We start from the raw sequence: 11774 nt of genomic DNA on the forward strand, positions 1-11774 counted from the left end.
CCGATTCATGTTATATATACTCAATTTTGGACAAAAATGCCCTTGTAGTTTCCTTTTGTTTTTAATTAGCTTTTTTTATTTCTATAGACTCCTCATGGCATTTCATTTATAAAATAATATTAATTTTTATTTTTCGTTACTATTTTTTCCCATCTTCGTCTCTCAAACGTGTTTCTTTAAAATCAGTAAAATGTTGTTGTTTTACTTGTTTTTTATAAACTTTGTAGATATGGATAGAAATCATTTGCTCCTGTTTGTGAAACTGTTGGAGACTTATATTCAATTGTTGATGTGCCTAGCTACAATTAGAGTTTGGTTAATTGAATGTGAGGAAAAAGAAGCTCAATGGATAGATCTAGGTAATAATACATTAGACACCCTTTCAAAAAGGTCTACAGAAATACATCATATCACACGTGAAAGTGATGATAATTGTATATACGAGTTACGTATGGATAGGAATACATTTGCAGTTTTGTGTGATTTACTACAAACTCGTGGTGGTTTATTATATGATGGTTTAGTGACCATTGAGGAACAAGTTGCTACATTCCTAAATATATTAGCACACCACAAAAAAACAGATGTATTCAAGTTAGATTCTATCGGTCAGGGGAAACAGTAAGTCGGTATTTTCATCGTGTTTTAGATGCTTTAATGCGTTTGCAAGAGATATTGTTTGTCAGACCAACGCCTGTTGCAAATGATTGTACAGATAACCGGTGGAAATGGTTCCAGGTAACCATTATAATATTATTTTGATATATTACAAAATATAGGTTCTTAACTAACAATGCATTAAAATTTTATTTATAGGGTTGTCTAGGAGCAATTGATGGAAATTATATAGAAGTTAATGTCCTTGACTCTGATAAACCAAGGTATCGAACAAGAAAGGGTAGTATAGCAATGAATGTGTTAGGTGTCTGCAATCGTGACATGAATTTTGTATATGTCTTAGCTGGTTGGGAAGGTTCAGCTACTGATTCAAGGGTTTTGCGGGATGTGATTACTAGACATAATGGATTAAAAATCCTAGTTGGTAAGCTAATATAATAATTACTAAATAGTTATTATAGGTAAACACATAGTTACATATTCATACCTTTTACTTTATTTATTATAGATAATTATTATTTGGCTGATGGAGGATATATCAATGGTGAAGGTTTTTTAGCACCATATAGAGGTATTAGGTATCATTTACGAGAATGGGAAGGCAATACACGTGCACCTACAAATAAGGAGGAATACTTTAACATGAAACACTCACAAGCCAGGAATGTTATTGAGAGGTGTTTTGGTCTACTAAAGAGACGTTGGGCTATATTAAGAAGTCCTTCATTTTATCCAATAAGAATTCAAGGGAGAATAGTCATAGCGTGTGCTTTGTTGCATAATTTTATTAGGACACACATGGCTTTGGATCCAGAAGAATACACGTCAAGCAATGTTGAAGATATGCCTATCAGGGAAGAACAACCAAATCAATTTCAAATTGTCGATGTTGTTGAATCAAGTAATGAATGGACTCAATGGAGGGATGATTTAGCCCAAGAAATGTTTGAGTCTTGGATGTCAACTAGATCTTAGTAGATTGTTTTTTTTAATTAATCTGAGAACTTTTTTTTTTAAGTTTGTTATTCATAATTGTTATGGATGTGAACAACTTTTAACTTTAAGTATGTTTTTTTATATTAATTTAAACTAACTTCATGGATGATTTGTTTTAATATTTTCCATCTTTATCTATTTACCTTTGCTATGTATGATATGTCAAATACAGATAACAAATCATGGCAGATAGGCGTCAATGGACTCAAGAAGAAGAGGATGTGTTGATTACCATCCTTCAATACATTGTTGTCATCGGTGGTAGAGGTGATAATGGAAGCTTTAGGCCTGGAACCTATGACCAAGTCGTTCTAAAGTTACGGGAAAAAGTCGTTGGTATTAATATAACAGCAAAGCACGTGCAAAACAAAATCAAGCGTTTAAAGGATAAGTTTTCTGCTGCATATGATATGCAAAATACAAGTGGATTTGGTTGGGATGATGTTTGCAAATGTGTAGTAGTTGATTCTCCTGAGATATTAGAGGAATATCTAAAGGTTAGTGATTATATATATATATATATATATATATATATATATATATATATATATATATATATATAATTTTTCTGTGTGTCTAAGTATTAAATATATGATTTTACCTGTAACTTTGTTTGTTTTACTAGAAACATCTAAACAAAAACTATGTCGCGAATAAACCATTCCCTGCGTACGAGCGACTAGCAAATGTTTTTGGTAAAGATCAAGCTACAGGTGGTATGGCTGAATCGGCGGCTGATGTGACACAAAATCAAAATATTGATAACGAAGAAGGAGAAAGTTTACCATCGTCCAATTCTAATCCTCAAAACACTGCAACTTCCTCCAATCCAAATCCAAAAGACTCCTCGAAAAATAAGAAGAGAAAAGCGGCATCTGAAGAAGTAACAGATATAATTGGAAAGGGGTTAGCTATCGTATCCGAGGAAATCCAGAAAATGACTAGGGCTATTACTTCTTCTACTAATGACCTCGCAGGGTTAAAAACCATACATGAATAGTTAAAGACCATGGAGTTGTCTTCTTCAGAAGTCATGCGCGTTTGTTTAAAATTTACAAAAAACTTGAATTTGTTACCAATGTGGAATAGCTTGGATGCAGCTACCAAACCACTTTTTGCGAAGACTATATTGGAAGAAGACAATTGAAGTTTGTTCTTTTTTTTATTTATTTAAATTAAGGATTTTGGAAACCATTTTGGTTTAGAAATTTGTTAATTTTGAAGCAATTTGGATTACTTGGTATTAGAACTAGTTTTAATATGAGAATTTTAAATATATTTTTTTAATAAAAATGTTTATTTTCAAGTTATGTATGTTAAATTGTGTTATCTTGAATATTTTTTGTACAAGGGTAATATGGTCATTTTTACATCTTGTTCTGTTCAGTACTATTGTTGCCAAACAGTTTCAGACAACTTGTTCTGTTCTGTTCAGTTTTACCAAACGTTATACAAATTATTTGTATTGTCCAGTCCTGTTCTGTTCAGTCCAGTCTAGTCCAATTCTGTCCCATCCAGTTCTTCTGCCAAACGGTGCCTTATAGACCGGCTTCGTGAATGAGGCCTACTAATGGTAAGACTGACTTTACTCTTATACATACATACATACATACATATATATATATATATATATATATATATATATATATATATATATATTAACTTATAATATTATAAAGTATAAGGGTTGAATTTTAACTTTTAAAATTCTAAGGGCTTAACTTGGAACTAAAGTATTCATAAGAGAAAACTTTTCAAATTCCAAAAATTGAGGGCAAGTTTTGTAACTTTCAAAACTTTTCTATTCCATAACTTATGTGTTTAAAGTAGTTTTAATTAAAAACCTCTTCAAGTTCCATAACTTGAGGACAAGTTATGGAAGACTTTAAACTAATTAAGAAAGTGACTCTTCATAATTCATAACTTATGGAAGCTTTATGAGTTTAACTAAGGTTACACATATTTTATTTAATGAAGAGACTCTTGAACCTCCACGACTTGAGGACAAGTTATGGAATCATAAAACCATTTAATGAGAACAAGACTCTTCATTTTTGTAACCTATGACAATTTTTATGAGTTTTAAGAAACTTAAATGTGACTTTTCATGTAACTTGAGGACAAGTTACACGAACACATTTTAGAATCAACTTTTAGATTAAAGTGGATTGAAAACAACTATTCAATTAACCTTTTCTATTAATCTAAGCAACTCATATGAACAAGATAATTGGAATCAAATTTTTTCATGTAATTAGCATAACACTTAAACTAATACAAAACATGAATCTATTGACAATTATCTTTGAAATTGGATTAGTATGAACATTACCACATCAAAAATAAGTTTATAAGTTGAAAAACAGCTTAGGGTAATGTTCCTAGTCCAATTCTAGCCAAAAAACTCGAAAATATGCTGTCTGGGGCTCCTACTCGTCGAGTGTATCAACCTACCCAGAAAGCTAGGAAAATGATTTTTTTTCAGCAATTTGCATCAAGTATAATTGAAAACAAGCCTAGTCTCTGATACCACTGTTGGGTTTTGAGCATTCTAACACTCCTATGGTGTACATGCAACCCTATAAACCTTGGATCTATGTTTTCTCTATTATACATGCAAATAAGAACTTTCTAAGGCTTAAATCCTAACTAGCATATTATGAAGCAACTATACTATAAAGACTAGTTAGATAACATACCTTTTGGTGTAGCGTGATGTCTTCAAGCTTTAAGAGATTAGCCCTAATAATGTGGAAGCCTCAAGTGGAATCACAAATCACCAAAACACCTTGGAAGACTTTGAGAATAAGAATACTTTGGTTCTATCTAGTGAAATCGGCTAGCCCTCTTAGTGTATCCACAGTAGTGCCAATTTCACCAACCAAGGACATCTTTATATAGTGTGGAGACGAGGGTTAAACCCATGACCTTTCATTTCATATAATCCATGGGTTAAACACTCCATGGACTATCCATGAAAGCTTAGCCCAACCTAAATGAACTTGGCCCATCACACACACACACAGACATATATATATATATATATATATATATATATATATATATATATAAGAGTCCATATTTAATTAGTTCATTTTGATCACTTATTTAATTATAAATTAATTCTTGATCAATACTAATTAAATAATATGATTCCATATTAATATATTAGAACTTATAATATATTAATATAATCATAAATATACTATTCTCAAAATATTATCCATATAAATTGTGCCGGTGAAGTGCAACCCAAATAGACCATGCCGGGTTGGGTCAAGTACATACCAAATATAGTTATAGACTTAGACATTAATACAACAAGAACAAGTTTGATAAAGAGTTTAACATGTAAAAGAGTTTGATAAACATTTTGAAGTAGTTTGTTTGATAAACAGCTAAAAGTATAGCAAATCCATTTGTTTGATAGTTATTAATCACATGTGATTGATATAATAACTATAATGTTTCAACTTGTATTCCCCCCCCCCCTGCCTAAAATCATTTAAAATCATTTAAAAGATAGATTAATGGGTATGAACTCACTTGTAGTGAGTGGTTTAGAGGAACGAGTGGTATAGGATGCTAAGTGCCAAGTGAATACTTGAGCACCCACACGGATCCTATTTATCATATAATGATACATATAAGCATCTAATTAGTGTTTAAACAACTAATTATGAAAGTAAGGACACCCTAGGACACGAAAAACACTTAGATTCAAGTGTTAGAAGTACAAAGGGTTGCATCTAAGGGGTGTAGGGCCGCACATAGGAGTTTACGGCCCAAATGGTAATCCCCCATGAGTTTACGGCCCATGGGTTTACGGCCTAATGAGTTTATGGCCGTAAACTCATGGTATCTTGTACCGTTTTGTGTGTTAAGGTCCTATGGTCTTCCTTGAAGGGTTCTAGACTTAGTTCCAAGGCTTAGGAAGGAGTAGTGGCACTATTGCACCACTTATTAGGGTTTACGGCCAAGGGAGATTTCCTTGGACATAAACACCCTTTTATTCTTGATTTCTTGATGTTTTCAAGGTGTTTAATGAGTGATTCGAGTATATAACAAGCTAAGGGTAGTGTACTTACGATCTGAAGGCAAATGAGGGTGTTTTCGGCCCAAAACACTTAAGTGTTCTTGATGTTCTTGAGGATCTTGAAGATCTAGACTCAAAAGGTGAAATTCATGGATGAATTCAAAGGGTTATCAAGGATAAGTGGTGTATTAACACATAGATGGAAGGATTTACTTACATTTTTGAAGATTGGAAGCAAAAATCTTATGATCCTTGAGAGAGAATCTGATTTCTACTCTTGGAAATGTGAAAAGTGATTGAAAATGACTAAGGACCATATATATAGCATGGACTTTACGGCCACCATTGGTATACGACCGTAAACTCCTGGTTCCTAGCCGTAAACTCCTCATTTGAGGGTTTATGGCTTGTTTGATAGGTTACAACTTCAACTGGCACTTCCTTTCACTCATTCCTTTGGTGTACTAAGATCAAAATGCTCAAACAGACTCTAAATAGTGCTAAAAGTTAGCAGAAACAAGTCTGACTTTGATTGAAGTGAATGGTTTGTACAAGATAGAAATTTCGGGTTGTCACATCATCCCCCCATTAGAGAGAATTTTGTCCTGAAATTAGAGTTTAAGCTATTAAGTAGTTACAGATAACTAAGCGAAAAGATGAGGATATTTCAATTTCATTTGATCCTCGCGCTCCCAAGTGAGCTCATGTCCTCGCTTGGTGTTCCAGCGAACCTTCACTATCGGGATACGACTTTGCTTTCATTTGCTTGACCTCTCGGTCCATGATCTCTACAGGTTCTTCCACGAAGTTGAGGCTCTCGTTGATCTCGATCTCGTCGAGTGGGATTACAAGAGTCTCGTCGGACAGACACTTTTTCAAGTTCGAGACGTGGAAAGTAGAATGTATGTTACTGAGTTCGCGAGGCAGATTGAGTTTATAAGCTACAGGGCCGATTCTAGCGAGAATCTCGAAAGGCCCTACGTATCTTGGATTTAGCTTCCCACGCTTTCTGAAGTGTATCAAGCCCTTCTAGGTGAGACTTTCAAAAGAACGCGGTCTCCCACCTGAAATTCCAATGGTTTCCTTCTCTTGTCATCGTAACTTTTCTGTCGGTCTCTAGAGGCTTTCAATCGTTCACGAATCTAAACGATCTTCTCTATCGTTTCTCGAATGATTTCTGGACTGATGAGAGTGCTGTCAGGAATTCGTCCTTTAGCTAAATGAGTGTCACCCACCTCAGTCCAACACAGAGGGGATCTGCACTTTCGGCCATAGAGGGCTTCAAATGGAGCAGCCTTTATACTTGTGTGATAACTATTGTTGTAGGAAATCTCGACAAGGGGTAAATGAGTGTCCCATGCCTTGCCAAAGTCGATCACACAGGCTCGCAACATATCCTCCAAGGTTTGGATAGTTCTCTCACTTTGTCCGTCGATCTGTGGATGGTAGGTTGTACTCATGTCCAGCCTCGTTCCAAGGGAACTTTGTAGCGATTGCTAGAACCTCGAAATGAATCTACTATCTCTATCAGAGATAATGGATATGGGAACACCGTGCAGTCGTACGATCTCCCTAATGTAAGTTCTTGTTAGTTTCTCTATCTTATCAGTCTCTTTGATAGGCAGGAAGTGTGCAAACTTTGTTAACCTATCAACGATTACTCATATGGTATCGAGACCACCCATTGTCTTGGGCAACTTGGTTATGAAGTCCATTGTGATTCACTCCCACTTCCATTCAGGTATCTCCGGATGTTGAAGTAAAACTGATGGTTTCTGGTATTCGACCTTAACCTTGGCGCAAGTAAGGCATTTACTCACGAAGGTAGCAATCTCTGCTTTCATGTTAGGCCACCAGTATAACTTTTTAAGATCCATATACATCTTATCTGAACCTGGGTGGATGTAATATCGAGTGTTGTGCGCTTCGGTCATGATCAAGTCTCTGAAGCCACCGTGTTTCGGTGTCCAGATCCGCTCCATAAAATATAAGGCTCCACCACCCTTGACTTCCAAGTTCTTATCCATCCCTCTCAGGGATTCACTCACCACATTTTCAGGTTTTAAGGCGTCGAGCTGAGCCTCCTTAATTTGTGTGGAAAAGTGTGAATGGATAGTCATAGTCAATGATTTGACTTTACGACCAGAGTATTCTTTCTGACTTAGGGCGTCAGCTACTACGTTGGCCTTGCCGGGATGATAACGAATTTCACATTCGTAATCACTGAGTAGCTCGACCCACCGTCGTTGTCTCATGTTGAGCTCCTTCTGGTCGAATATATGTTGTAGGATTTTATGGTCTGTAAAGATAGTGCTTTTCGTACCGTACAGGTAGTGTCTCCAGATCTTCATAGCAAACACAACTGCTCCTAACTCAAGATCATGTGTGGTGTAGTTGATCTCGTGCGTCTTCAGCTGTCTTGAGGCATAGGTGATGACCTTACCTCGTTGCATCAAAACACACCTGAACCCTTAATTTGATGCATCGCAATAGACCACGAAGTCTTCTATTCCTTCTGGGAGGGATAGTATCGGTGCGGTGCGTAAGGCTCGCTTCAGCGTTTGGAACGCTTTCTCTTGCTTCTCTTCCCAGTTAAAGGCCACGCCTTTCTGGGTCGATGTCATAAGCGGTTTCGCAATCCGAGAGAAGTTCTGAATGAACCTACGATAGTAGCCAACGAGGCCTAGAAATTGGTGAATTTCTGTAGGCGACTTCGGTGCTGACCAGTTCTCAATGACTTTGATTTTGGAAGGGACCACATGAATTCCTTCTTCACTAACAACGTGACCCAAGAATTCGACTCTTCTAATCCAAAACTCGCATTTAGAGAACTTCGCATAGAGCTTCTCTGCTCATAATGTTTCCAAGATCTGACGTATATGCTTACTATGCTCTTCCTTACTATGAGAGTAGATAAGTATATCATCAATGAAAACAATGACGAAATAATCCAAGTAAGGACGACATACCTTATTCATTAAGTCCATGAATACTGCGGGTGCATTGGTCAATCCGAATGGCATCACTACGAACTCGTAGTGTCCGTAACGAGTTCGGAAGGCTGTCTTCGGGACATCCTCCTCAAGTACTCGTAACTGGTGATACCCGGATCTCAGATCTATCTTTGAAAAGTAATTCGCCCCTTGCAGTTGGTCGAACAAATCATCTATGCGAGGCAGAGGGTAACAATTCTTAACGGTAAGTTTGTTCAGTTCTCTGTAGTCGATGCACATACGAACAAAACCGGTGCTCCCCAGGGTGAGAAGTTTGTCCTAATAAAGCCTTTGCTGAGCAGTTCGTTAAGTTGACCGGACAGTTCTTGCATCTTCGCAGGTTCTAGGCGATAGGGCGATCTGGCTACTGGGGTACCCCCTGGAACTAAGTCGATTATGAACTCGACTTGACGTTGCGGAGGCAATCCTAGTAGTTCTTCTGGAAAGATGTTGGGAAAATCGCGTACTACTGGAATGTTCTTAATGTACTTCGTTTCTTGGCTCACATCGACGACATGAGTAAGGAATGCACGACATTCTTTTCGCAAGTACTTTTGGGCTTGAATACTCGAGACGATACGAAGGTTCGTGCCGGGTTTGTCGCCATAGACTACTAGAGTTTCGCCAGATGGCAGATTAAGGTGAACAACCTTTTCATAACACATGATGTCGGCACGATGTCGACTCAACCAATCCATGCCGATAATGACGTCGAAACTTTTAATTGAGACCGACATGAGGTCGATTGAAAATGAATGACTATCTAGAGTTAGAGTACTTCCTATGTATATACTGCTAGTACTCTCAGTCTTTCCGTTAGCCATTTATATAGTGAACGGTTCTTTAAGTGTTCGTGATTTTTGCTTAATTAAATGAGCAAATTTTTGGTTCACGAAACTCCTCTCCGCTCCACTATCAAACAGAATGCATGCATAAGAGTTATTGACGAGAAACGTACCAGTGACCACTGTGGGGTCGGCAACTGCTTCTTCGTGGCCTATAGCCAAAACTCTTCCTACTCCACCGACATTCCCTGCCATCGGTCAGTTCCTTTTGTAGTGGCCCGCATGTGACAACCTGAAATTTATTCCGTCGCTGTAACTGATTTCCGTTAGTAAAATATATTTTTATTGAAATTTCCGTTAACATTTGGGTTAGACAAATCAATTAATGTTTTTATTTTATTTTATAAGTGTCGAAACGAAATAAATAAAAACACGTGAAACACCCTCGAATTCATTTGGAAAGTTTTAGTCTACGACCATTTAATCGGGTACGACCATAAACTTTGTTTAACGTCGGTATTGGGTGGATCCCCACCTGGCCGCCAACTCAAACCCTATATAAGGGTTGTGTGGCCTTCACTTGAGCCTTTTCTCACTCCTAAAGCTTTCTCTCTCTACTCTCTCTCTCTCTCTACAAGTTGGATTTTGGTCAAGAAACACCTTATTCAAGCTCCAAAATCGTAAGTAATCCTTCCTAGCTTGTTGTTTAGCTTTGTATACATGAAAATTCGGGGTTGAATCATCCAAATACCTCAAAAACTAGAGTTTACGGTTGTGGAACACCCCCTAAAACCGTAAACTCCCATAAGGGGGTTTTGAAGCCTTAAAATCCCTCCAAAACCCTTCTAATGCTTATCTATGACTTAGAAACTTGCATGCATGAAATTAGAAACCCAAAATCGTGTCTTTAGGGGAGTAAACATGAGTTTACGGTCCATGAACATTCATGAACTGTAAACACCATAAAGGGTGTTTTGGTGTCCCTAACTCCTTCCTTAGCATGTTTAATGGACATGAAATTTTTATAAATGAGCTTAGGACCACAAAACACGAAGGAAATGATGTGACCAAGGGTTCATGGCCGTAAACCCTAGTGTTTAGAACCGTAAACTCCCAAGGAGTGGTCCAAGGACCGCAAACTCCAAGGGAGTACCCTTTTGAACCCTAATCACTTCTCAAGACCTTTGTTTTGACCTTAGAACCCTTCCTAGTGATGCAAGAGACCTTTAAACACACAAACTCACTATTCCCATGAGTTTACGACCGTAGACTCATGGGGGAAGTGGTCTCTCAACCGCAAACTCATGTTAGGGTGGTCACTTGAAGTGTAAACTCCATAGTGAGGCCATACACTCTTTAGAAGCAACCCCTAGCACTCCTTGCACTTGTAGCAAAGTGTTTTCATGCACTAAAGGGTCTTTACTTACTAAATCGATGATAAAATGACTAATTAGACACCATCATGTGCCACTATATGTTACATAGGATCCATGGACGTGTTCAAGTCCTCACTTGACACCTAGCATCCTACCCGACATTCCATCCACTCCACTCACTGCAGGTGAGTTCATACCCCTTAATTAACCTTTCAAATGTTTTTAAATGCTTTTATGGGGGGGGGGGGAATACAAGTTGAATCCAACAAATTATAGTATCAATCACATGTGATTTGTATCTTACAATCATAAAGGATTTCTATACTTTTAACCGTTTTGCTATCAAAACTGCTTTCAATGTTTATCAAACTCATTTTCATATTAATTTGTTATAAAACTATTTTCAAAATCTTTTAAATTTCTTATGTTTCTAAAATATATCCACACCAATATATTTATATAAGTAAGACTTGAAGGACTTAGGACTGATAGCTCGCCTTATTTCCTGTTCTTGTTTGATTGGGGTCTTAGGGTATATTGTATCTGTCCGATTGTAGTAGAACTCTTAGTTATATATTGTATGTATTTGTGTTGGATATGAATATCTTCACTCAGTTCAATACTTTTGGGTATCCAAGAATGACAACATGCTAGTTAACTGTAATAGGTATAGTTAAGGTTTACCACTCCTCACTACCATTACTATGATACTTACCACGGTTAGTACTATTATGAGTCTCTACATGTTAAGTACTATACAAGAAGAATACTATATACTATACAAAAGAACACTAAATACATTATACCGAGAAGCACACTATACACCAATACAAGAGAACATACTAAAACAGAATGTGATACACTATTCCTCTATACGACACTTTTCAGCGCCTTCGCCGTGTAACCTTAGTCTCCTGGAGGGAGAGCGGGCTCTACATGTATAGATCTATACAGGGCGGACACTCTCACA

The 11774-nt window shown here is 37.0% G+C and overlaps 1 protein-coding gene across 1 annotated transcript; it reads left to right on the plus strand.

Moving 5' to 3' along the window:
- Positions 1-229: 229 nt before the first annotated feature.
- LOC145064471 (protein ANTAGONIST OF LIKE HETEROCHROMATIN PROTEIN 1-like) lies at positions 230-1650 on the plus strand. Its single transcript, XM_079011917.1, has 5 exons — positions 230-621; positions 687-738; positions 817-1042; positions 1127-1519; positions 1637-1650. Exons 1-5 carry the CDS (start codon positions 230-232, stop codon positions 1648-1650), a joined length of 1077 nt encoding a protein of 358 aa, XP_078868043.1.
- Positions 1651-11774: the final 10124 nt, after the last annotated feature.

Source organism: Lactuca serriola, chromosome 7, assembly GCF_051521515.1.
Source record: "Lactuca serriola cultivar US96UC23 chromosome 7, Lser_US96UC23_V15, whole genome shotgun sequence".
Taxonomy (NCBI): domain Eukaryota; kingdom Viridiplantae; phylum Streptophyta; class Magnoliopsida; order Asterales; family Asteraceae; genus Lactuca; species Lactuca serriola.